Source organism: Chiloscyllium punctatum, chromosome 11 (assembly GCF_047496795.1).
Source record: "Chiloscyllium punctatum isolate Juve2018m chromosome 11, sChiPun1.3, whole genome shotgun sequence".
In the NCBI taxonomy this organism is placed as follows: Eukaryota; Metazoa; Chordata; class Chondrichthyes; order Orectolobiformes; family Hemiscylliidae; genus Chiloscyllium; species Chiloscyllium punctatum.
Genome location: NC_092749.1, coordinates 78,476,394 through 78,504,197, shown reverse-complemented (window position 1 = coordinate 78,504,197; position 27,804 = coordinate 78,476,394). Strand labels below are relative to the sequence as shown.

At 43.6% G+C, this 27,804-nt stretch overlaps 1 protein-coding gene across 4 annotated transcripts in view; it reads left to right on the top strand.

Annotated features, from left to right (window-relative positions):
* tmem181 (transmembrane protein 181) overlaps nt 1–27,804 on the top strand; it is a 253,795-nt gene that overhangs the window by 34,668 nt on the left and 191,323 nt on the right. The window contains exon 1 of one of the 4 annotated variants that reach the window (XM_072581089.1): nt 7,896–8,029. The exons of the other annotated variants lie outside the window; for them this stretch is intronic. Within the exon in view, the coding sequence (XP_072437190.1) occupies nt 8,022–8,029 (8 nt within the window). The 5' untranslated portion in view covers nt 7,896–8,021. Of the gene's footprint in view, nt 1–7,895; nt 8,030–27,804 lie in introns of those variants that run through there. 4 annotated transcript variants of the gene reach the window in all.

The following is a 27,804-nucleotide window of genomic DNA, read 5'->3' as shown; positions in this document are numbered from 1 at the left end:
GACAGAGGGTGGTGGTGGAAGGTTGTTTTTCAGACTGGAGGCCTGTGATCAGTGGAGTGCCACAAGGATCTGTGCTGGGTCCTCTACCTTTTGACATTTATATAAATAATTTGGATGCGAGCATTAGAGTTATAGTTAGTAAGTTTGCAGATGACACCAAAATTGGAGGTATAGTGGACAGCAAAGAAGGTTACCTCCAATTACAACAGGATCTGGACCAGATGGGCCAATGGGCTGAGAAGTGGCAGATGGAGTTTAATTCAGATAAATGCAAGGTGCTGCAAGGAGGTATAGTGGACAGCAAAGAAGGTTACCTCCAATTACAACAGGATCTGGACCAGATGGGCCAATGGGCTGAGAAGTGGCAGATGGAGTTTAATTCAGATAAATGCAAGGTGCTGCATTTTGAGAAAGCAAATTTGAGTAGGACTTAATGGTAAGTTCCTATGGAGTGTTGCTGAACAAAGAGATCTTGGAGTGCAGCTTGACAGCTCTTTGAAAGTGGAGTCGCAGGTAGATAGGATAGTGAAGAAGGCGTTTGGTATGCTTTCTTTTATTGGTCAGAGTATTAAGTACAGGAGTTGGGACATCATGTTGCGGCTGTACAGCACATTGGTTAGGCCACTGTTGGAATATTGCGTGCAATTCTGGTCTCCTTCCTATTGGAAAGATGTTGTGAAACTTGAAATGGTTCAGAAAAGATTTACAAGGATGTTGCCAGGGTGGGAGTATTTGAGCTATGGGCAGAGGCTGGGGCTGTTTTCCCCAGAGCATCGGAGGCTGAGGGGTGACCTTCGAGGTTTACAAAATTGCGGGACATGGATAGGATAGATAGACAAGGTCTTTTCGCTGGGGCCGGGGACTCCAGAAATAGAGGGCAATGGTTTAGGGTGAGAGGGGAAAGATATAAAAGGGACCTAAGGTGCAACTTTTTCACGCAGAGAGTGCTATGGGTATGGAATGAGCTGCTAGAGGATGTGGTGGAGGCTGGTACAATTGCAACATTTAAGAGACATTTGCATGGGTATATGAATAGGAAGGGTTTGGAGGGATATGGGCCGGGTGCTGGCAGGTGGGACTAGATTGGGTTGGAATATCTGGTCCGCATGGAAGGATTGGGCTGAAGGGTCTGTTTCCATGCTGTATATCTCAATGACACCATTTTTGGCAAACTTACTAACCATGCCTACTATATTCTCATTCCAAATCATTTATATAAATGACAAACAACATTGGACCTCGCACCACTCTGCGACACACTGCTGATCACAGGCCTCCAACTGAACAATCTTCCATCACCACCCTCAATTTTGTATTCAATTGGCCAACTCTCCCTGAATCCCATATGATTTGAGTTATTAACCAGTCTACCACGTGCGTTGAAGGTCTTGCTAAAGTCCATGTCAACAATGTCTGCTGCTCTGCCTTAATTTCATGTTCTTGGTCACATCTTCAAAAAACAGAATCAAATTTGTGCATGGGAAGTCATGTCTCACAATGCCATGACTATTGCTGATCAGTTTTTGTGTTTCCAAATATATGTACGCCCTGTCTTTCAGAATCCCCTCCAACAATGTACCCAACCCAAAGTAAGAGTCACCAATCTGTAGTTCATTGGCTTTTCTTTGCAACCTTTCTTAAATAATGGCATAACATTAGCTATCCTTCTGTCTTCCAGCACCTCACCAGTGGCTGTCAATGATACAAATATGTCTGCTAAGGGCTTTGCAATTTCTTCCTGAGTTTCCCACAACGTCTGAGGATACACTTGCTCAGGTCCCAAGTGATGCCTGAACTGCTGTGCTCTTCCAGCACCACTAATCCAGAATCTGGTTTCCAGCATCTGCAGTCATTGTTTTTAACCCTACTGCGAATCCTCTTGCAAGGATGCCTGCCTTGAAGAAGTTTTCCTCCTCTCTCTACAAGAATCTCAGGGAGGTAAAAACAATGACTGCAGATGCTGAAAATCAAATACTGGATTAGTGGTGCTGGAAGAGCACAGCAGTTCAGGCAGCATCCAACGAGCAGCGAAATCAACGTTTCGGGCAAAAGCCCTTCACCAGGAATAAAGGCAGTGATCCTGAAGCATGGAGAGATAAGCTAGAGGAGGGTGGGGGTGGGGAGAGAGTAGCATAGAGTACAATGGGTGAGTGGGGGAGGAGATGAAGGTGATAGGGTCAAGGAGGAGAGGGTGGAGTGGATAGGTGGAAAAGAAGATAGGCAGGTCGGACAAGTCAAGGAGACAGTAACTGAGCTGGAAGCTTGAAACTAAGATGAGGTGGGGGAAGGGGAGATGAGGAAGCTGTTGAAGTCCACGTTGATGCCCTGGGGTTGAAGTGTTCCGAGGCGGAAGATGAGGCGTTCTTCCTCCAGGCGTCTGGTGGTGAGGGAGCGGCGGTGAAGGAGGCCCAGGACCTCCATGTCCTCGGCAGAGTGGGAGGGGGAGTTGAAATGTTGGGCCACGGGGCGGTTTGGTTGATTGGTGCAGGTGTCTCGGACATGTTCCCTAAAGCGCTCTGCTAGGAGGCGCCCAGTCTCCCCCAATGTAGAGGAGACCACATCGGGAGCAACGGATACAATAAATGATATTGGTGGATGTGCAGGTGAAACTTTGATGGATGTGGAAGGCTCCTTTAGGGCCTTGGATAGAGGTGAGGGAGGAGGTGTGGACGCAGGTTTTACAGTTCCTGCGGTGGCAGGGGAAAGTGCCAGAATGGGAGGGTGGGTCGTAGGGGGGTGTGGACTCACCTTCCACCCTACAAACCTTCGCATCAACCAAATCATCCACCGACATTTCCGCCACCTCCAAAAAGACCCCACCACCAGGGATATATTTCCCTCCCCACCCCTTTCTGCCTTCCGCAAAGACCGTTCCCTCCGTGACTACCTGGTCAGGTCCACACCCCCCTACGACCCACCCTCCCATTCTGGCACTTTCCCCTGCCACCGCAGGAACTGTAAAACCTGTGCCCACACCTCCTCCCTCACCTCTATCCAAGGCCCTAAAGGAGCCTTCCACATCCATCAAAGTTTCACCTGCACATCCACCAATATCATTTATTGTATCCGTTGCTCCCGATGTGGTCTCCTCTACATTGGGGAGACTGGGCGCCTCCTAGCAGAGCGCTTTAGGGAACATGTCCGAGACACCCGCACCAATCAACCAAACCGCCCCGTGGCCCAACATTTCAACTCCCCCTCCCACTCTGCCGAGGACATGGAGGTCCTGGGCCTCCTTCACCGCCGCTCCCTCACCACCAGACGCCTGGAGGAAGAACGCCTCATCTTCCGCCTCGGAACACTTCAACCCCAGGGCATCAATGTGGACTTCAACAGCTTCCTCATCTCCCCTTCCCCCACCTCATCCTAGTTTTAAGCTTCCAGCTCAGTTACTGTCTCCTTGACTTGTCCGACCTGCCTATCTTCTTTTCCACCTATCCACTCCACCCTCTCCTCCTTGACCTATCACCTTCATCTCCTCCCCCACTCACCCATTGTACTCTATGCTACTCTCTTCCCCCCCCCCCCCCACCCTCCTCTAGCTTATCTCTCCATGCTTCAGGCTCACTGCCTTTATTCCTGATGAAGGGCTTTTGCCCGAAACGTTGATTTCGCTGCTCGTTGGATGCTGCCTGAACTGCTGTGCTCTTCCAGCACCACTAATCCAGTATAAGAATCTCACGGAGTCCCTCTCCCACTGCAACTCCCGGGTCATTTCCTCTGCCCTGAAGCTCTTCAACCATGTCGTGAAACAAACTCGCTACCACAGCCACATTTGCTTCCTCAGTGCCTGCCTCCGTAACCAACTCATCCCACACGGACTCTCGACCACCTTTAAACCAGCAGAGTTCGGACCCGAACAGGACAAAAGGTACAGACTACAAATTCAACAACACCAGCAACAGTTCTCCTTCAAGATCCTCCGCTCCACGCTCACAGCAATGCGCCAGCACCTACCTCTCTACAGTCAGCCCTGCCTCAGCTAAGGGCCACACTCTCTCAGAATTGCAAAGGACCCACTCTGTACTACATCCTCAGGAGAATTCATACTCTCAACAAACAGTATTTCAATTCCATCTCACAAAACATAAAAAACTGTAAGTACAACAAACTTTTATCTACCCACCTCCATAACCAGCTCTCCTCAAACATTCCAGAAGATTCCCCTGGCCTCGGAATCTATTCCGCCATTAGCCATGCGGCTGATGCAGCTGCACCCCCACGCTGATTGATTATGTCACTTCCGCCACCATCATGGCCACTCCCACAACCACTTCCACCCCTCACAATTCCTCATGCATCACTTCTGCCCCTCACATCATTGTTGATGTCACACGCTCAGTGACTTCTGCCACCCCTACTGCCATGGTCACCACCACTTCAGCCCCCACCAGTGCCACTCACCTGGATTCTGCTGACACGCCCCCCCACAGACCCCACTGTCACTATCCCCACCCCTCAGAACCCAGAGGGGATCACTACCCCAGGTCATGACTCCACCCCCATTCCCCCCACCATCACACCCACTCCAGTTACAGGTTCTGCCCCCACTCCCAGCTCTACACCCACACCAGATCCCAGCTCCCAGCCCTGCTGAGTTTTCACCATCCCCCCAGACTTCCCCCTCACTGAGGACTCACCTTCATCCCCCTCCGTCCAAGCATCAATGAATTTAATATATGCCGTGACGTCGAACAATTCTTCCGTTGCCTCCGCCTCCAAGCTTACTTTCACAATCAGGACTCCCGCCCACCTTCTGAGGACCCCCTTCGCCCACCTCCAACACACTGCATCCACCTGGACACCCGCCCTCGACCTCTTCATTTCCAACTGCCGCCAGGACATTAACCGCCTCAACCTGTCTACCTACCTCCCCCACTCCAACCTCTCACCCTCCCAACGCGCAGCCCTCCAATCCCTCTGCTCCAATGCCAACCTCACCATCAAGCCAGCGGATAAAGGGGGCGCAGTGGTAGTCTGGCACACTGACCTCTACACCGCTGAAGCCAAACGTCAACTCGAGGACACCTCTTCCTACTGCCCCCTCGACCATGACCCCACCCCCCATCACCAAACCATCATCTCCCAAACCATACAGAACCTCATCACCTCAGGAGATCTCCCACCCACAGCTTCCAACCTCATAGTCCGGGAACCCTGCACTGCCCGGTTCTATCTCCTTCCCAAGATCCACAAGCCTGACCACCCTGGCCGACCCATTGTCTCAGCATGCTCCTGCCCCACTCATCTCTACCTACCTCGACACTGTCCTATCCCCCCTAGTCCAGGAACTCCCCACATATGTTCGAGACACCACCCACACCCTCCACCTCCTCCAAGACTTTCGTTTCCCCGGTCCCCAACGCCTCATCTTCACCATGGATAGCCAATCCCTCAAAATCTCCATCTGCCACGACCAGGGCCTCCAAGCTCTCCGTTTCTTCCTCTCCCGTCGTCCCCAACAGTACCCTTCCACCGACACTCTCATTCGTTTGGCCGAACTGGTCCTCACCCTTAACAATTTCTCCTTTGAATCCTCCCACTTCCTCCAGACCAAACGGGTAGCCATGGGCACACGTATGGGCCCCAGCTATGCCTGTCTCTTTGTTGGCTACGTAGAGCAGTTGATCTTCTATAATTACACCGGCACCACTCCCAACCTCTTCCTCCGCTACATTGATGACTGCATTGGCGCCACCTCGTGCTCCCGCAAGGAGATTGAGCAATTAATCAACTTCACTAACACATTCCACCCTGACCTTAAATTTACCTGGACCATCTCTGACACCTCCCTCCCCTTCCTGGACCTCTCCATCTCCATTAATGACGACCGACTTGACACTGACATTTTTTACAAACCCACCGACTCCCACAGCTACCTGGATTACACCTCTTCCCACCCTACCTCTTGCAAAAATGCCATCCCGTATTCCCAATTCCTCGGCCTCCGCCGGATCTGCTCTCAGGAGGACCAGTTCCACCACAGAACACACCAGATGGCCTCCTTCTTTAGAGACCGCAATTTCCCTTCCCACGTGGTTAAAGATGCCCTCCAACGCATCTCGTCCACATCCCGCACCTCCGCCCTCAGACCCCACCCCTCCAACCGTAACAAGGACAGAATGCCCCTGGTGCTCATCTTCCACCCTACCAACCTTCGCATAAACCAAATCATTCGCCAACATTTCCGCCACCTCCAAACAGACCCCACCACCAGGGATATATTTCCCTTCCCATCCCTTTCCGCCTTCCGCAAAGACCGTTCCCTCCAGGTCAGGTCCATGCCCCCCTACAACCCACCGTCCCATCCTGGCACTTTCTCCTGCCACCGCAGGAACTGTAAAACCTGCGCCCACATCTCCTCCCTCACCTCTTTCCAAGGCCCAAAAGGAGCCTTCCACATCCATCAAAGTTTTACTTGTACATCCCCTAATATCATTTATTGTATCCGTTGCTCCCGATGCGGTCTCCTCTACGTTGGGGAGACTGGGCGCCTCCTAGCAGAGCGCTTTAGGGAACATCTCCAGGACACCCGCACCAATCAACCACACCGCCCTGTGGCCCAACATTCAACTCCCCCTCCCACTCTGCCGAGGACATGGAGGTCCTGGGCCTCCTTCACTGCTGCTCCCTCACCACCACATGCCTGGAGGAAGAATGCCTCATCTTCCGCCTCGGAACACTTCAACCCCAGGGCATTGATGTGGACTTCAACAGTTTCCTCATTTCCCCTTCCCCCACCGCACCCTAGCTCTAAACTTCCAGCTCAGCCCTGTCCCCATGACTTGTCCTACCTGCCTATCTCCTTTTCCAACTATCCACTCCACCTTCTCCTCCCTGACCTATCACCTTCATCCCCTCCCCCACTCACCCACTCACCCATTGTACTCTATGCTACTTTCTCCCCACCCCCACCCTCATCTAGCTTATCTTTCCACGCTTCAGGCTCACTGCCTTTATTCCTGATGAAGGACTTTTGCCCGAAACGTCGATTTCGAAGCTCTTTGGATGCTGCCTGAACTACTGTGCTCTTCCAGCACCACTAATCCAGAATCCCAAGTGATATCTCTACCTTTATGAAACTGTTACTTTAGAGCTCTTTATGAATAATATAACAATATATCAAAGGTCTGGATAAATGGAAAGGGCATTAGTTTTTTTCCTTTATCAAGGAGATTTGTAGGATACGCTGGGATGCTTCGCCTAAAAGGATGGAGGGGTGCTAAAACATCTGCCTGAAAAGTAGATAACCTCAACGGGTTATCTGTGCTCTTCCAGCACCACTAATCCAGAATGTGGTTTCCAGCATCTACAGTCATTGTTTTTACCTCATTTGGGAGGTGCCTGCGGTAGTTTAAGGACCAAGGTGGGGTTGAGACAAACAACCCTGGGCCGCTGTGCAGACAATCCTGAACTGAATGTAGACAAGCAGGAGGCTGGAAGAACACAGCAAGCCAGGCAGCGTTTCTTCTTTTTTTTTTACACACACACATCCAACTTCCCAAGATAGGCAAAACACCCGAGTGGCCAGTGACAAGCACTGCCCTTCACATCAAAGGGCAATGCTGTGTGATCAGCAGGCAGCGTTTCAGGTGTAACCGTGGGCCTGGGTTACACCTGCGATAGGTTGACTTCTCCACTCCCTGATACTGCCTGGTTTCTAACGTTCTTCCAGCCTCTTTCTTCTCTACCTTGGATTCCAGCCTCGGCAGTGCTTTCCTCTAACCCTGGACTGAGTGTCTATCCTCTGTACGTAAATTTCTAGGATTCGCTGCTATTTGTTTATTAGTCGCAAAAACGTCACTTATTAGGTTAAGTTAAAATTAATATGATTTTGTACAATTTCTAACAAACAATACCATTAGACGAAGTTTCAGCGCCTCGGCATCACGTGACGGGGGAGCGCCTGTTGTTGGCCGGGAAGGTGTTCTCTACGTGTGACGCGGACTTTGTGCGTGTGGTCGTTGCTGCCAGGACTCAGGGAGAACACTAGATTTCAGCAGAATATTTTCTTCGGTATCATGGACTTGTAAGTGTTTGTTTAGAAGATTTGTTTTCGCGTTGTGAAGGATGGGGTGAGTGGAGCCAGAGGGTAGGACCCTGTCCCGTGGTATTGCCCTCTTGGATGTTGTTGGGGGGGGGGGGCGGATTGTTGGTGAACCGGGGCCTGTGGGTGAATGGCTCTGAGGGCTGAAGTTTTAGAAATTAAATCATTGACTCGATTAAGTCTGAATATTGAGAGGTTCCAGTTTTTGGCCTTGCAGATGTGGTCCTGAAATAGTAAGTGGTATTGTAAAGGTACATACGGAATATTTCGCTTCTGGAGGAGATCAGGAGGCCAACTAATAAAGAAAGCAATTTTGGGATTTACATCCGGAAGTTCTGGTTTGCTCAACTTGGACTGGATAGGAAATTCTAGGATTCAGTAGAGTTCCGAATTGGGGAACAAGTGCTTATCAGTATTCGTAGTTGCTGTTGTGAAATTTCAAGTGTGTGTTGGGTGATTGGGGTTGTGTCTGCGTGAAGAAGAAGCTTGGTTATCCGACTGTCCTTCGGCGAATCGGAAGTTACTTTTATCCTGGAGAAAATGTAGCGAACCACCAGGAGACGCGGAGAGTTCCGCAAGAAGTAGGTCTTTTATTTGCAAACAAAAAAACCGTGACACTGAGAGAGCGAATTCTTGAATGTCTCCGAAGCTCAGAGTCTGTGGCTCTTTATACCTTTTTGTTATTATGTTTTTGTTAGCTTATCAGTATGCCCAACCTGATGAAGGGCTTTTGCCCGAAACGTCGATTTTACTGCTCCTCGGATGCTGCCTGAACTGCTGTGCTTTTCCAGCACCACTCATCCAGAATCTGGTTTCCAGCATCTGCAGTCATTTGTTTTTTTTAAGATTTAGATTAGTTACAGCGTGGAAACAGGCCCTTTGGCCCAACAAGTCCACACCGACCCACCGAAGCGCAACCCACCCAGACCCATTCCCCTACATTTACCCCCTCACCTAACACCCTTCACCCTTTTACCGATTAGTCAGAACTACCTCACTGCAGATGTATAATAAACCAATAATGTTCATATTATCTCTCGACTTCTGCCACTATAGTTTTTCCTACATTCTAATGTCATGATTAGATACTTTACTACCACCTCTGCCACAATGATCTTCCATTCAGTCCTTGCTAAATATTATTCTAATGTCATGATTAGATATTTTACTACCCCATCTACCGCAATGGTCTCCTGTCTCAGCCTGACCCTGCTAACCATTGAATAAATATTTAATGTCATGTTCTGCCACAAGGGTCTCAAGCAGGCTGACTCTACCAGTTATTAATTAAATAATTTAATGTCATATCCTAAATATTTATTGTCACGACCTGTCCCAACCTGCCATGATGATATTTAGCAGGCAAAGCTGACTTTACTAATTGTTGTTATCTCATCCCACCACAGTGACCTTTCAGCCCCAACCTGACTCTGCTAATTGGTGTAGCAGCGTTCCATTACTCTTATCCCACCCTGCCACAGTGACCTTTTCATTAGTTTAGCATTTCACAGACCCCTTTTAACAGATTGCCAGTGGTCTTCATGCTTTAACCCTTCCCATGCTTTCACGTTCTTTATTTTCCATACTTCCAGTCATCCGGTAATTTAATTTTGGTGAACTGTATGTACAAACATGTTAATATACTATTGATCCCCCAAATGAGCGGAATCTTTGTAGCGAAATTAAATTATTTTAGTGTAAACAGAAGTGCTTCAGGGAACTTTGCTTTCACTGCTTTTTTTTTGTCCCTCAGTCCAAATCAATTGATTATTTTGAAGTCAGTTATTTTGAAGTCACTTTGTCGCTATGTAGTTCCTTACATCTGATGGCTGTTTTGGAGTCCTCCGTATTCCCATACTAATCATGCTACAGCTATGCTATTGGAAATTCTGTAACTAGTGGAGAAGTGTATGATTTGAAAAATGGAAAAATGTAATAATTGAGTGCTATGATTCTGAACTGAGGTTCATGGAAAGTGTTAGTTTTTGCATAATAATGAATGTTCTGGACCATTTTCTGGCTTGGAGAGTTCAGAAAGTAGGTTTCTTGAAAGACCTTGGGCAAGAGACATTTTGATTCTAGAAATTTTTACATGGCTAGTTACTTTAAATGCAAATTAGTTACAGTACAGCGAAGGAAAGAGAAATACTTAAATTTTGCTCTGTTCCTGTATCTTTTTAACCAATCAGGTTGAATGATTGTAAAAATTAATATCACAAGGGTTAAGAGGAGAGGTAAAATAGGTGAGTTCAATGTTGTATCAAGTCCAGAAAAAGAAATAGTGGGGGAGAAATGAGAAGAGAAACAATGGGAAAATATTTTAAAAATCTTCTATTAAAGCCTGACATAGTCTGAGTGTAAACTTTGTAAAAGTTGATTTGGAAAATAGGATAAGTTATAGAGTTGTACAGCATGGAAATATGCCTTTTGGCCCAACTCGTCCATGCTGACCAGGTTTCCTAAACTGAACTAGTCACATTTCCTTGCGTATGGCCCATACCTCTCTAAACATTTCCTGTCCGTGTACCTGTCCAATTGTCTGTTAATTATTGTAATTGTACCCAACTCTACTACTTCCTCTGGCAGCTCACTCCAGAAACGCACATACCTCTTTGTGAAAAGGTTACCCCTCATGACCCCTCTCTCCTTAAACCTATTCTGTCCAGTTTTGGACTCCACTACAGTGGGTAAAAGAGCTTGGCTCGATGCTCCATATGATTTTATAACCTCTATAACCTCAGCTTCCTATTCTCCAGAGAAAAGGGTTCCCACCAGTTCAGCGTCGTCTTATAACTCAAACCTTCCAGTCTTGATAATACCATGTAAATCTTTGTTGCACCTGTTCCAGTTCCTTCCATAATTATCCAAAGTATTCCAAACATGGCCTTACCAATATCTTGTACAGCCGTAACATGACATCTCAACTCCTGTACTTGGTGCTCTGACTGATGAAGGCAAGCATGCCAAATGCTGCCTTCACCACCTTGTCTACCTGTGATGCCACTTTCAAGGAACTGTGTACCTGCACCCCGAGATCTCTCTTTTCAACAACACTCCCCAGGGCCCAACCTTAGTTGTGCAAGCCCTCCTCTGGTTTGTTGCATTGATCTGAATTAAAATCCATCTGCCATTCCTTGGCCCACTGGCCTATTTGATCAAGGTCCCCTTTTATTCTTAGATAACCTACACTGTCCACCAAACACCAATTTTAGTGTCATCTGCAAATTTACTAACCATGCCTTCAAAAATCTCATAATTTATATAAATGTCAAACAGTGGACTCAGCAATGATCCCTGTGACACCCTGCTGATCACAGGTGTCCATACTGAACAATAAGCCTCGACCACCAATCTCTGTCACCCAAATTTTGTATCCAGTTGGCTAGCTGTCTCTGAATTCCAAGTGATCCAGTATTCCTGATGAAGGGCTTTTGCCCGAAACGTCGATTTTGAAGCTACTAGGATGCTGCCTGAACTGCTGTGCTCTTCCAGCACCACTAATCCAGAATCTGGTTTCCAGCATCTGCAGTCATTGTTTTTAACCTCGTCAGTCTTACTAACCAGTCTACCATGTGGAACTTGGTGAAAGTGTTGCTAAAATTCATGTAGACAATGTCTACAATTCCGCCTTCACCTGTATTGGTGACTTCCTCAAAGAATGCAATCAAATTTGTGAGGCATGCTTTCCCATCCACAAAACCATGCTGACTATCCCTGACCAGTCCTTGCCTTTCCAAATGCATGTCGATCTTCTGGATGTAGGTTTGCTTGCTGAGCTGGAAGGTTCATTTTCAGACATTTCATCATCATACTAGGTAACATCTTCAGTGAGCCTCTGGACAAAGCACTGCTTTCCTGCTTTCTATTTATATGTTTGGGTTTCCTTGGGTTGGCAATGTCATTTCCTGTATTGACACCATTTCCTGTTCTTTTTCTCATGGGGCGGCAAATGGGATTCAAGTTAATGTGTTTATTGATCGAGTTCTGTTTGGAATGCCATGCTTCTAGGAATTCTCATGCATGTGTCTGTTTTGGCTTGTCCTAGGATGGATGTGTTGTCCCAGTCGAAGTGATGTCCTTTCTTATCTATATGTAAGGATAGTAGTAAGAGTTGTGGCTAGTTGTTTTGTGGCTAGTTGATGTTCATGTGTCCTGGTGGCTAATTTTATGCCTGTTTGTCTGTACAGAGTATTTCAAGTTCATTAGTTGCTGTTTTAATGTGCATTTGTGGGCTACACACAACAAGCAAAACTAATGTCATTTACAAAATACCATGCAAGAACTGTAATAAACACTACATTAGACAAACAGGCTGAAAACTAGTCACCAGGATACATGAACATCAACTAGCCACAAAACGACATGACCCACTCTTACTAGTATCCTTAGTTACAGATAAGGAAGGATACCACTTCGACTGGGACAACACATCCATCCTAGGACAAGCCAAACACAGACTTGCACGAGAATTTCTAGAAGCATGGCATTCCAATTGGAAAGCAGGAAACACCAGCAGTGCTTTGTCTGGAGGCTCACTGAAGATGTTGCCCGGCATAGTGATGAAACATCTGAAAATGAGCCTTCCAGCTCAGCGAGCAAAACTACATCCAGAACCTAAACTTGAGCTACAAATCTTCTCAAATCTCGCTAGCATCCTGTCTCTCAGAATCCCCTCCAACAAGTTGTCCACAACTGACATCAGGATCACTGGTCTGTAGTTTCTTGGCTTTTCTTTGCAGCCTTTGTTCAATAATGGTACAACATTAGCCACCCTCCAGTCTTCCCATACCTCCGTTCTGATGTTAGAAATATGCTTTCTCAGGACCCTGCAATTTCTTCCCTAGCTTTTCTGGGATACAATTGATTTAGGTCCAAGGGATTTATCTACTTTTTTAATGCTTTAAGACCTCCAGCAGCTCTGTTCTGTCTGGGCGACTCTTCTGAAGACATCGCTAACACACACACACACACACACCTGGTTCCCCTAGTTTCCACATGTTTCTGCACATTACATACTGAATGAGAAATATTTATTTAGGATCTGATCCACCTTCTGCGACTTCACACATAGATGACCTCTTGATCTTTAAGGGGCCATAATTCTTTCCCTAGTTAGTGTTTTGCCCTTGATATGTTTTAGAATCTTTTTGGATTCTCTTTTACTTTAACTGCTAAAGCATGTCACTTGTTTTGTACTCCTGCATCCCCTTACTTCTCAAGGGATTTACTTGATCCCAGATGCCTCTCCCTGACATATGCCCCCTTTCTTATCTTGACCAGTGCCTGGATATCATAAGTCATCCAGTGTTCAAACTAACAGGAACATGCTGCTCCTGAACACTCATTATTTTGCTTTTGGATAACAGTATTAATATACTTTTCTCATCAAAAGTGAACTTGGGCTACAGTGGGCATCTTTAACTTTTTGGTGAATTTACTCTCTATCATACAAACACAGAAAATTCACACTTCAAAATATCTGTGATAATGCAGACAGTCTTTGGAGTGTCGAGACACGGTGCTGTTAAGGAAGGAGTTTCAGAATTTGATCCAGTAACTGTGAAGGAATGGTGACTTCAAGTCAGGATGGTGGGTAGTTTGGAGGGGAACTTGCAGTTTTTGTTCACCTGCTGCTACTTGTCTGCTTAAATGGTAGTTTGTTGCTTTGAATGATACTAAACAAAGCATCAATATGAGCTGCTGCAATGTTATCCCTCCCTAGGTTTGGGAATAAGTGCCAGGTAATGTGTATACCATTTGGCACGCAAGTCTGCCCCTCCACATATAAAGCCTAGTATTCCATTAGGTTTTTCACCCATTTTTGTGGCATGTTCCAGAATTTGTTTGCACCTCCCACATTTTCTCACTTTTCACCATCTCTGTCCTCAAGTTCTACAGTGGATGCTTTCATGTTTGCCTACTTTGAAATCCATTTGTGACAATTTTGGCCAATCATCTAATCTGTGAACACTTATTCATAATGTTGTTCAACCTGCACTGCTGATAATGCTGCTGTTTGTGTCATTTGCTAATCTTCCAAAGTTCTCTCTTTAAGAACTCTCATTACTTAAGAACAGTGAGAAAAAGAAACTAGGGAGTCCAGGGTCACTGGACTTGAAACATTAACTCTGCTTTCTCTCAACAGATGCAGTCACACCTGTTCAGTTTCTCCAGCAATTTCTATTTTTGTTTCAGATTTCCAGTATTGCAATTTTTTGTTTTGTTACCAGGAATTTATTGCTTGGTTTGCCTAATATCTTCAGATTACTTGAACCTATAATTAAGGTGACTGATCGTCTTGAAACTAGCTGATCAGGGAGAAACTTATGTGACTTTGTGAAAGGTAGGTCATGTCAAATGATTAATAAAACTGGTGAAATGTTGACGCTGCAATGTTGATCCCTACGGACACTGCAAGTGAGATTTGGATTTGATTGTCTCCTGGCGTTTAATCAATTTCCAAACTGAGCCTCAATTCCATAGATTTCCACTGTGGCTAAAATTCTCTTTTGGGGACTTCATCCCGTACAGTCTAGAATAATTATAACATTCATCGATATTCCCACTACTTCAGTCAAATCCCTAAAACAAAATGAATAAGGTCCCTCAGCTGTGATCTATCCTGTATAAATTCATCACTAATCTAAAACAAAAGCTGGAGGTTCTGAAACAAAGACAAAATTGCAGTTTCTCCAGCAATTTCTGCTTCCGTACAAATTCACCCTGGTTGTCTGTGATCAGCTGGTTTCAAGATGTTCAGGTTCTGTCTGACAGCAGGTGTCACAATTTCCTCGTTTCCGTCTCTTTCAACGCTTGACTAATGAAGTGAATAAAGGGAAATTTGTAAGTTAATAAATTAAAACAGAACTGGAGAAATTCACGTCTGGCAACATGTATTAAGAAGATTAATGTTTCTCTCGAGTCGGCGAAGTCGCAGGGCTGAGCCCGGGGCTTGTCTACTCCTGTTTGCTTTCTTTTTACTTTGCTCTTTGTTTTCTTTTCATTTGCTTTTCTTTAAAGCTTTTTGTGACAATTTGGGGGCAGCGACAGTGTCTTGTGCGCAGAATGGTGGCAGCCTCACAGTGATTGGAGTGGCGGTGGGATCGAAGGTAGCTCCCCCGAGCTGCTCTTGGCGACCGAAGCCAGCGGCAGCATGACATTGGTAGAGAGAGCACATCTTTGACATAATGGGGGCCCCTTGCCGGTGGTCCCAGTGGTTGGATGCAGTAGCGGAATGGCTCCTCCCAGCGATCGAAGGTGGTGGTGACATCTACAGTGGCAACAGAATTCAGCTCCTCCCAGCGATCGACACGAGAATTGCAGGCTGACGTAGACTCAAAGCCGTGGGCGGGACCGAGAACCTGCTGAGCATTCCAAACACCTTTATCGAAACAAAGCTTGAGACTTAGAAATTTAGAAATTTTCTTACCTTTTGGCTCTTCAATTTTTTTTTAACATTCCGGTTTTGTAACCAAAATGGCGCTGGAGAATGGCTACTTTATACAATCTTCCTGATGAAGGGTTTATGCCCGAAACGTCGATTCTGCTGCTCCTGGGATGCTGCTTGACCTGTGCTTTTCCAGCACCATACTCTCTACTTTGATCTCCAGCATCTGCCGTCCTCACTTTCTCCCACTCTTCACTTTACTTGCATGTTATTATTCTTGAGTACATGTGACAATAAAATCTAATTCTAATTTGAAAGTTCATGTATCGAGACAAGTATGATTCGTTGGAGGGGATAAGAAGTGGGAATGTGATGAATATTTGCTGTTTGGAAAAAGGGGGAACGGCTGAATGGTCAGGGAAAGTTCCATGGTATGAGAGGGTAGAGATCAAAGGTGTCAGAATAGAAGGACTATGGAGTGGTAATAGTTGTAAAGAAAAATCACAATCTTGTTCTCCAGCTGCTGAGAATAGTAATATAGGTCAGTGCTGATGGAAAATGATGTGGAGGAGCCAGTGTTGGACTGGGGTGGGCAAAGTTTAAAAGTCACACAACACCAAGTTATAGGCCAACAGGTTATAAACGGTTAGCTACCTGATGAAGGAGCAGCGCTCCGAAAGCGAGTGCTGTCAAATAAACCTGTTAGACTATAACCTGATGTTGTGATTTTTTAAAAACTCTGATTGAAAATAGAAGCATGAAAACACTGGACAGAGACAGGGGAAGAAATATCCCTCTGAAGGATAGAGTTCATGGCTTGAAGTTGTTGAACTCTTAAGTTGAGCCTGGAAGGCTGTGAAGTGCATATTCATGTTATGCTAACCTTTGTCTCTTATCTTTTAACTTGCATAACTAATGTGTTACAGACTAATTTACCAAGGATTACATGTATTATAACATTAATAAGTAACTAATAAAATAAGTGTTTACAACTTATACAGAATATTACAGGTGATCAGTCTTCAGAGTTCTTTGTTCTGTTGCTATGTCCTAGGTTCTTGCTATCACTTGTCTGTATTTCAGCATATATATCTTCATCTGGGTTCATCTGGCCTTTGCTGCTTGCTCGTTATTGCCGAGACAACCAGTGATCAACAACCCAGCGTCCATTTGCTCCATATTCCATTGAGGTTGTTTGACTCCAGCAAGTATCCAAAGTCAGGACTTTCATTTGATGTCTCAGCATGGGTTTTTTCCATATTTTATATTGGGTACAAATATAAGAATATTCTGGTTGCAAACCAGCTCTGGCAAACATCTGCAATTATTAACCCCATTTATAGAGTCATAGAGATGTACAGCATGGAAACAGACCCTTCGGTCCAACCTGTCCATGCTGTACAGATATCCCAACCCAATCTAGTCTCACCTGCCAGCACCCGGCCAATATCCCTCCAAACCCTTCCTATTCATATACCCATCCAGATGCCTCTTAAATGTTGCAATTGTACCGGCCTCCACCACTTCCTCTGGCAGCCCATTTCGTACACGTACCACCCTCTGCGTGAAAAAGTTGCCTCTTAGGTCTCTTTTATATCTTTCCCCTCTCACCCTAAACCTATGCCCTCTAGTTCTGGACTCCCCAACCACAGGGAAAAGACTTTGTCTATTTATCCTATCCATGTTGTAGAGTTCAAAGTGCGCAATAATTTGTTCCTAATAGAAAAATGAGGGCTTGTTCCTAACCCTTGTGCTGGGTTTCACTGGAATGCTGCATCAGGCTTCATGTAGAAATAGGAGCCGACCAGATATCTCAACCCAATCTAGTTCCACCTGCCAGCACCTGGCCAATATCCCTCTAAACCCTTCCTATGAGAAGTTTATAGTAACATTTATGTTCGCGTTGTCTTCTATGTTCTCACTTATTTCATTTAAAACTGAGATGTAAATTATCTTTCACTAGGATTTTATCATTTCTAAGTACCACAATTTTCACACATTCAATCTGGGTGAGTTCCTGTCTCTTAATCAGTATCAATTTCCTTGAGTTATGTTGTTCATCTACTTTACATACTGTAACATCTGATATTTCCTTATTTTCATTGATAATATTACAGTTATTAGTTTTTAAGTTAACTTTGCCTACTTTTCTGAATTGTAATAAAGCAAAATAAAATTTTAATATCCAATTTTTTTCATTTACGTTGCTTTTCATCTGCCCCAATGTCATTTGCCCAGAAAACAATAGTATATTAATTCCACATACTGGGCTCAGTCTTTGGCTGGATAGAACAGTCAAGCTTCCCAAATAATGATGCATGATGCCAGAAGTGCTTACCCCAACTGAAAGATTACTGTTGCAAGTGAATTTTTTCAGGAGCATGCTTTTCCCTCGTTGCCACTGAAAAAACTCTACAGAGGTTTGTATCCTGCCACCAAGTCACCCTTTATTTATACATGGAGGTTCTTAACATTGATTCAGCTCCTGTGGAGCCAGATACTCCTGTTCTTATGTCAGATGGGGCATCCTGATTGGACCAGATTAACACTCCAATCAGGGAACTCCTAATCTGAGGTCTATGCCCACATGGTGGCATAGTGGCATGGTGGCTCAGTAGTTTGCACTGCTGCTTCTTGGTGTCAGGGACCTGGGTTCGATTCCAGCCTTAGACGACTTTATGGAGTTTGCACGCTCTCTTGTGCCTGCATGGGCCTCCAGTGGGTGCTCAAGTTTCCTCCCACAGTCCAAAGGTGTGCAAGCTAGGTAGATTAGCCATGGGAAATGCAGCATTTACAGATATAGGGTAAGGGAGTGGGTTGGTGTGCACAGTTTCAGCACTATAAGGATTCTATGACCTGTGACTAACCTCATTACAATCACTACAGTAAGCAGACTAAGTAGAATAAATTATGAGAGAATTGATTTAGGAAGCATAACTGTCAAGGGGAGAATAGAATAGTAATTAACAGAAAATGGAACACAAAAACACTTTTTGATCAGCATGTAAATATTAAGCAGATATGAAATGTAGGGTGAGTGCTGTTGTGATAGAAATTTAGAGATGTTTTTAAAATACTTTTTAAGAGTTTGGATTTCAAACTCAGCCTAGGGATTTGGAATTTGTGATGGTTCAAAGATATGTGTAAGGCCAGAATGCCCATGTGTTAGGGAGCAGGTGACTGCAAACCCATTGGAGTGTTCATGCAATTTTGTTAAGTGAAAACATTTCTTCTTAGCTCTCTGTTTTAGCTTTCCATCTCTTAGCTTAAATCCATTCCTTCTGGTTGTTTTGAATGGCATCATGGTTGATTCAGACATGGTTCAGTGATGGATGTTTTTCTGTGATGTTTATACTTTGCTATTGATCTAATATAGAAAAATGTGCCTTCCTTTTCTTGCTATCTATGCCCCACATAACCTTATGCATGTCTATCAGATTGCCACTTAAAATTCACTGCTCCAAGCAAAGCAACCCCAGACTACCTGTCCTGTGATAGTTCAGACAGTTAAGCCAAATCAGCATCCTTGTAAATCTGTTCTGCACTCTCTTTCTAAGAAGCTAGCATCTGTCACAAAGCTTGCATCTTTTTTTCTAAAACCTGTTCCTTGGCTCAAGGAGACTGTGTCCTTGATTCCAGAGGGGCAATAAACTGGGCCAGACTCCAGTAAGGCTGGTTTGATACAGGGATGAAAAGGCTTTTGAGAGGCCTTTTGTTTATATGTAAACAGATGAGACTTTAGGCCAAAGTGGTCATGTTTTAGAAGTGATCTTTATAAAGAAAGGGGCATGGCTAGCCCTCTAGCTGAGCTGAGCAGTTTTAGTTCAGTCTGAGCTGGTGCAAAGTTCAACAGGGAGCCATGTGTAAACTCTTCTGCCCTTCAACTTCAACTTGTAAGCATGTGTTCCATCTATACTGGTTTTTAAACCAAGTTTGCTTATTGGTACTGTTGTGTATATTCGGAACAGCATAATTAAGTCGAGTTGGATAGGCTGAGTTCTTTGTGTTTCATTGTGTAATTTTGTGAATAAATTTTTGTCTGTTTTAAAATCTAATAGTCAACCTAGCTAACTTAATCTGGGTAATTTTCTCTGTACACTTTCCAAAACAAATTGCAAAGTTATGGTCTGAGCTGCCTGTTTGAAGAGTGGTCTGGTTTAGTCCATAACAGTGGTTAATGTACTAATGTGCTGATCAGAGCTGTGTGCAGTACTGAAGTTGTGGCTTAACGAGCATTTTATTCAGTTCTAACATAACTTGGTCGCTCTTTTAACCACAAGATGTGGATAGAGAATTAGGCTGGTCAGCCTATTTTATCTGTTCTGCAATTCAGTGAGATCGTGGCTAATCTGATAACCCTCAACTACACTTTCTTGCTTTTTTCCTGTAACCCTTGGATTCCCTTATTGATTACACATTTCTGAACTTAACCAAAGAGTTCAGCAGAACCAGTCTGATTCAGTAAGCTCGCAGGTTAGTCCGAATAGCAATCTCTTAAATTTAAATACTGAATCAACTGACATATTAACAGGAGACTGATCAGAAAGTGAACAAATGAACGAAAGCATGCAGAATGAAACTCTATTGTCTATTGTCTATCTCAGCCTTGAATATATTTAATGATCTAGACTCAACAATCCTTTGTGGTGAAGAAAATTCTCTGAGACATTTCTGTCTTGAATGGGTGACCCCATACTCTGAGGTTATGCCCTCTGGTCCTAGACTCCCCAACAAGGCGAAACAACCTTCTAACATGTACCCTGTTGAGTACTGTAAATCTTCCATATTTCAATAAAGTTGCCTCTCCTTCTAACTTCCAGTGATTACAGGCAGAATGTACTCAACCTCTCCTCATAAGACAGTGCCTCCATATCCTGTATCACCCTGATGAAGTTGCCTGTGCCATTATCATCATTCTTAGTTAAGAGGTCTGAAATGGATGACAGTATTGCAGCTGTGTTCTGACTCGTGCATTGTATAAGACATAGGAGCAGAAATCTGGCCGTTCGGCCAATCAATCTGATCTGCAAATCAATCCTGGCTGATAGGTTTTTCAAATCCATTTCTTGCTTTCTTCTTGGCAATCAAGAACTTATCTATCTCTGTTTTAGATATATTCAATGACTTGGCCTCCACAGATTCATGACTTAGTCTAAAGAAGTTTTTCTTTATCACAATTCTAAAGGATCTTCCTTTACTCTAAGGCTATGTCCCTGTGTCCTCATCTCTCCTGCCATTGGAAACACCTTCCTAATGTCCACACTATCCAGTCTGTTCAGTATTTGGTATAGCTTTAGCAAAACCTCCCTACTTTTATGTTTCTTTGAAATAAAGGCCAGCATTCAATTTACCCTATTACAAGTTAAACTTGGATGCTAACTTTGTGATCCATGCTCAAGGACTTCAATCTCTCTGTCTATGACTTTCTGCAGTCTTTTTCCATTTTAAATAGTCAGCAATTCTTTTCTTCCTATCAAAGTACATAACCTCGCATTTTTCCATCTGTCCTGTTTATGCCCTCTCACTTAATCTCTCTTTATCCCTCTGTCGACCCTATTCCATCTTCACCACTTGCCTTCTCACCTATTTTTGTGCAAGTCACAAACCTGGCTATAGTATGTTTACTTACCCCATCTAAGTCATATATAATGTAAGTAATTGTGGTCCTGGCACTAATCCCTTTGGCACTCCACTTGTTACAGGTCACTATCCTGGATATGCCTTTCTTAGCCCAACTCTCTGTATTCTAATAGTCAGCCAATCTTTGTATCCATGTTCATGTACTACATCCAACACCTTGGGTTCTTGTCTTATTAGTAGCCTCATGTGTGGTAGTTTTTGTAAACTCCTTCTGAAAATCCAAATATGTTATATGCGCGGCTTCTCCTTCATCTATTCTACATGTTATTTCTTCAAAGAATTCTAGTAAACTTGTCAGGCCTAATTTATGATTTTTTGAAGCCATGCTGACTCTGCTTGATTGTATTGTGTATTGCACCCTTTATAGTAGAACCTCTATTTGTTTCCTAATAATAGACATTAAGCTAATCGGTGTATTTTTATTTTTATTTTTATCTCCTTTCCTTTGTTATATAAATGTGTTATATTGGCACTTTTCCAATTCTCTGAGAATTTTCCAGAATTTAAGGTTCTTGCAAGATTACCAAAAGTACACCCACTATCTCTGTAACTATTTATTTTAATATCCAAGGATGCATCCCATCAAGATCAGGGGTCATACCGGTCTTTTATCCCCATTTGTTCCCTTTACACCTTGTCTCTACTGATAGTTACTCAATTTATTTCCTCTCTTCCTTTTGACCCTTGATTATTTAGTCATTTTGGAAAGCTTTATAGTCTTCAACTATAAAAGCTACGAAGTTGCTATTCAAATCCTCGAGGCATTAGTGGATTCAGTATTAACTCTATTTCTTTGAGAGATGTGCCAGACTTGCTAAGTTTCTCCAGTAATTTCTGTTTTCGTTTGAGATATATCTCATCTGGGCCTGCAGATGTGCCCACATCTAAGAATACTAAAACCACCAGAATCGCCCTATATTAATTTGTTTTAATATTTCCTCCACAGTGGTACTGACACCTGCAGCATCCTTTCTCATTGTGCGGACCAATGCAAAATGTTCATTGAGGACTGTGCCCATTGTCCTCTGAATCTACATGCACACTATTGATCTTTCCCTAGTTATTGACTTGCTTGTTATAAAACCTCTTAGGGTTTTATTTAATTCTGCCTGTTGACACTTTCACATGCACAGTCTTTGCTTTCTGATGCATCCTGCATCTTTATACCTCTCTAGGGACTCTGGTGTATTGAACCCTTGTTAGTTCCCATAGCTTTCTTGTGCTCTTAATCATAATTTTTACATCCCTTGATTTTCAGGTTTCTTAAGTCTTGATCTTACCATTTTTGCCTTTACAGGAACATATTTGCCCTGTACACTTGCTATATCCTCCTTGAATGCTTTCCACTGTTCTGACATTTTTATCTGCAAATAATTGCTCCCAGTTGGCTTGTGTCCAAATTCTTTGTAGAATTTGCTTTCCCTCGGTTTAGAACTTTTGTTCTTGGTCCATCCATATCCTTTTCCATAATTGTGCTATATCTAATTGTGTTATGGTCACTGTTTTAAAAATGCTCCTGTACTGATAACATCTTTGACTTGCATGCACTAATTTTCGAACCTGAGGTCCAAAACTGCCTTCTTGCTTGTTGGTTTTTCTGTGGACAGGCCAGAAGAGTTCTCCTAGATGCATTTTAAGACTTTGCACTCTATACGACATGGAAACAAATAGATGAATGAAATCCGTTTTTTCATTTCTGTATTTGCACTACAGTAAAACTAAACCATTGAAGGCCCCCAAATAGTGGTTCCAAACCAGACTTTTGAAGAGCTAATTTCAGATATTGTGAATAATTAATTTCCAGGCACCAGTTTTTTGTCTTAAACAAAAGACCTAACAAAAGCCAACCACACAAACATGGTTCGGGAATAAATGAAGAAATATTTTTTTAAAAATTGGTGAGATTACTTGAATGGTTTTCTCAGTGTATTGTTTTACAGGCAAACATGTGGACTCCTTGATTTTTTTTTGAAACATTGATTAGGGTCACCTTCTCAGGTCACCCAGGCTAAGGCAGTACTTTTACTTCTGCTTTCTACTCTTTTTGGCCTTCCAGAAGCCCAAAGAGTTGAAGATTAGGCAGGGATCTTTGAAACCTTCATGCTGTCTTTATGCAGCAGCTCAGAACCATCTTTTAGAAAACCTAGTTTAAAAAAAAAGACTATAATTCTCATTCAACATATAAACTGATCAACTCTTCCCGAGGCCTCAATTACAATTCAATTAATTGCCATTTGCTAGTGTCTCTTGTTGACTTGCCTGAACCAAATTCCCAGGTGCTGAACTCATTAACAGCCAACTTTGCTATCTGTTTAAACTCTTCCTGGGATTGCTGTGTCTTTTACAACATTTTGAATCAAGGTGTAGCCTGTAATTTGCTCTTAGGTCCTGTCTCTCAAACAAAACTTGTTTGGTCTATTCTTTTCCTTTTACTACAAGCTGTTTGCAGCTCATAATTAAAAATTGATTAAAATAAAATGAAAAATCAATGAGGGTTCCAACACATACTCCCTCTCTGCCTTGCACTTTGCAACTATCCCACTTAGTATTGGAGTAGTTAAAATCCCTGACTCTGATTGTCTTGTTCTTGCACTTCCCTGAATTTTGGCTACATACTTCATCCTCCCTTACAACTTGGTGGTCTTCGGGCACACACAACAGCATGATTGTCCCTTCTATGATTTTTACTTCTACCCATGTTAAATGATCCTTCTAATAAAGCATCCCTCCTCACTCCTATGATTGTTTTTGTTTTCTTTGATCAATATTGCAACCCTGTCCACCTTTTTTCTTTTATTATTTAATAGTGCCAGGAATGTTGAGCTGCCAATCTTTCAACCACGTCTGTCTCATAGCTTTGATTATCATAGTTCTGTGCGACTATCCCCTCAGGTTGTCTGTCTAATTCCTCATCTCCTTGCATTAATATATATTCAATTTAGTCTTTTTAAACTCACTTCATTCTTCTCTAGCCTTTGCTTCTTCTGTCTTCCAGATTCACTGACATTTTAACTTCTAGTTCTATTTCAGCTTCTCTCCTCTCTGAACTACTCAACAGCAGATGACCCCACCTAAAAAAAAGTTTCAATCCACCCATTAGCATTAGCAACCCTCCCAACAATAATGTTTTTGGTCCTTTCTTGTTCAGATGTAACACATCCAACTTGTACAATTCCTACTTCCCCCAGGAATAGTCAAAATACCTCAGAAATCTAAAACCCTCTCTCCTCCACCATCCCTCCAACCACTGCTTTATCTGCTTTATCCTTGTGTTCCTGTACTCGCCTGTGCATGGCAGATGGAGTAATCTGGAGATTATTAACTTTTGAAGTCCTGGCTTTTCAGTTACCTGCCTAATTGGCTAAAGTCTGCTTGCTGAAACTAATTTATTTTTCTTCCAAAGTCTGGTTCTGGCTATTTACTCACCTCCTTCAGAATACTCTACTGTTGTTGGTTAGCAATCTCCCGATTAGTGGAAGTCTGGGAATGTCTAAGCTTTTAGTTAAGTGTGTATTCATGTTAGAAAAGTTCACGGTTCACAGGACAGACTGGGGAGAAGCAGTGAAGTCAGATATAAAGATTTAGTATGGAACGATATTTTCTCTGGATTTGGTTAACTGTAAAGTGATAATGATGGGCAATATTTCAGACTTTGCTTTACTGTGTGTTTTAGTTCTTCAAAACTGTCTTCCACACAGCTTCATTTGTTTCATTCTTTTCCTTTAGTGTAATAAGTGTCTTTTTGTTAAAGAAAAGATTCAGTTTTGTGTGCTTATGATTCAGTGAATAATCCCCATATTTAGCACAATTTATCAAGCCAGATTTCATTCTGAGATCTGACTGTCCAGTAGTCACATCAGCTGACCCTATGAGCAGCAGGGATATGTGCCAGGATTTGAGTGCATTGAATTGGTAATCTAAGATGGAGGACAGGGAAAATTGTGGCTGTAAGAGTTGTTGATTTTTTTCAAGAGATTTTAATTGTTGGACCTGATTTCCTTGAATTTCAGGAGCAGTGGTTACGGTTTTATAAGTTGTTACATTGTTTTGGAACTTTGGGGGAAAAAAAGATCAAAACAACGTCACTTTAAAAAGGAGAAAGAGGCACAAAGATAGAGACCACGTGGGAAGTGAGTCAAATGAGGAAGAAACCTACACTATGCTGTCTGGCACAGCAGTGAATCTGCACAGCTACTGCCTTTGATGTTTGAGTTGAAGTAACTCTGGACCTTGGAGTACATCAAAGAAAAATTAACAAACAGTGAAATTCACAGCTGACCTTGGAGAAACCTGTGTGGGAGAGGTCCCAGCACGCGAGCAGCAAAGTGGACAGTCTTTAAGTATAATCTTACTGTTTTTAAAAAAATCAATAATAGGGAGTAGAGTGGGTTCTTCTTTGAATACATGATTTATTGAGATCTGTCCCTTCATTATATTTTAAAGATATAAAATATTGGTACCAAGTTAGCCTGGAGCAGTGTTTTTTAGAGCAGTAAGACCATGCTGTTTTCTGGATCTGCGATTGTTCAGGTGCAAAGACAAGACCATAAAACACAGGAGCAGAATTAGGCTATTCGGCCTGTCAAATTTGCTTTGCCATTTGATCATGGTTGAGAGGTGTTTCAACCCCATTTTTTTTGCTTTCTCTCTATAACCTTTGGTCCCCTTGGCAATATACTTATCTATCTCTGTTTTAAATATACTCAGTGACCTGGCCTTCATAGTCTTCCGTGGCAATGAATTTTATAGATTCACCACTCTGGCTGAAGACATTTTTCCTTATCTCTGCTCTGAAGTGCCTTTGCTCTCAGGCTGCCAATGGAAACGTCTTTACAACATCCATCTGTCCAAGTCATTCAGTATTCTCTAGCTTTCAATAAGATTCTCCCTCACCCTTCTAAACTCCATCGAATATAGCCCCAGAGCCCTCAAATGTTCCTCATAGGTCAAGCCTTTTATTCCTGGGATCATTCTAGTCAACCTCCTCTGCACACACACCAGGGCCAGTACATCTTTCCTGAGGTATGGGACCCAATATTGCTCACAGTACTTTAAATGTGGTCTGATCAGAGCCTTTTTAAACCCTCAGAAATACATCCCTGCTTTTATATTCCAGTCCTGTCAAGATGAATAACAACATTGTGTTTGCCTTCCTAACTACTAACTTAATCTGCAAGTTTGTCTGAAGAGAAACCTGGACTCTGACTTCCAAGTCCCTTTGCACTTCGGATTTCTAATATTTTTCCCCACTTAGGAAATAGTCCATGCCTCTTCTTCATACCAAAGTGCACGACACTTTGCACATTGTATTTCATCTGCCATTTCTTTGCCTACTCTCCAAATCTGCCTGAATCTTTCTATAGCCTCCTTACATCCTAAATGCTACCTGCCCTTTACCTATCTTTGTATCATCTGCAAATTTAGCCAGAATGCCCTCAGTGCCTTCAACCAGATCATTAATGTATACCGTGAAAGGTTGTGGTACCAACACCGACCCTTGTTGAACACCACTAGTCACTGGCTGCCATCCTGAGGAGGACCCTTTTATCCCCACTCTCTGCCTTCTGCCAGACAGCCAATCTTCTATCCATGCTAGTAGCTTGCCTCTAACACCATGGCCCCTTATCTTACCCAGCAGCCTCCTATGTGGCACCTTTTCAAAGGCCTGGAAGTCCAGATCGATGACACCCATTGGCTCTCCATGGTGTTACCTGCTCGTTACTACCTCAAAGAATTCTAGCAGATTTGTCAGGCATGACTTCTCCTTGATGAAGCTCTGTTGACTTTGCCCTATTTTTTACCATGCACTTCCAAGCATTCAGAAATCTCATACTTCACAATGGACTCCATAATATTACCGGCAGAAAGTGAGGACTACAGATGCCGGAGGACAGAGTTGGAGAATGTGGTGCTGGAAAAGCACAGCCAGTTAGGTGGCATCCAAGGAACAAGAGAGTCAACATTTTGGTGATAAGCCCTTCATCAGGAATCGGGGCTTATGCCCGAAATTTTGACTCTCCTGCTTCTTGAATGCTGCCTGACCTGCTCAGCTTTTCCAGTACCACACTCTTTGACTACATAATCTTACCAACAACTCAGGTCTATGGCCTGTAATTTCCAGTGTTTTGCCTTCATCCTTTCTTAAACAAGGGACTTACATTAGTGAGTTTCCAGTCCTTTGGGACCCTTCCTGACTCCAGTGTACCTGAAGGATCACTACAATAGCCTCCACTATCTCTTTCAGAACTCCTAGGGTGTAGCCCATCTGGTCCAGGTGGTTTATCCACTTTCAGACCTTTTTCAGTTTTTCTATCACCTTCTCCTTGGTGATGGCCACTGTAGTCCTCTCTGGCCCATGTCTCTCTCGAATATTTGGTACATGGAGGGACCTCAATTATCCGAATATTGGATTATCAGAAGGGGATCGTAAGGTGCCGAGAGAAACATTGCGTTGAGCTGTTTCAACCCTGATCGCGTCTTTTGTTTACAGGTACAATGATTAAAAACGAACTCAGCTCACTGAAATGCTGCCGAGAACAGACCTGGACAGTCCAGGCACCACCTTTAAATGACTGACCACCCGCCCTCGCTCTCTGCCCCCACACTTGCCTGGAGTTCTACATAGGGGGTGAACCCTAAACCCCCCCTTCCCCAGATAATGTCTCCAGTATTGTCCTGTACAGGGTAGAGGTGGAACCAGTCAAAGAGGTGTGTGTTTGCGCACTATTTG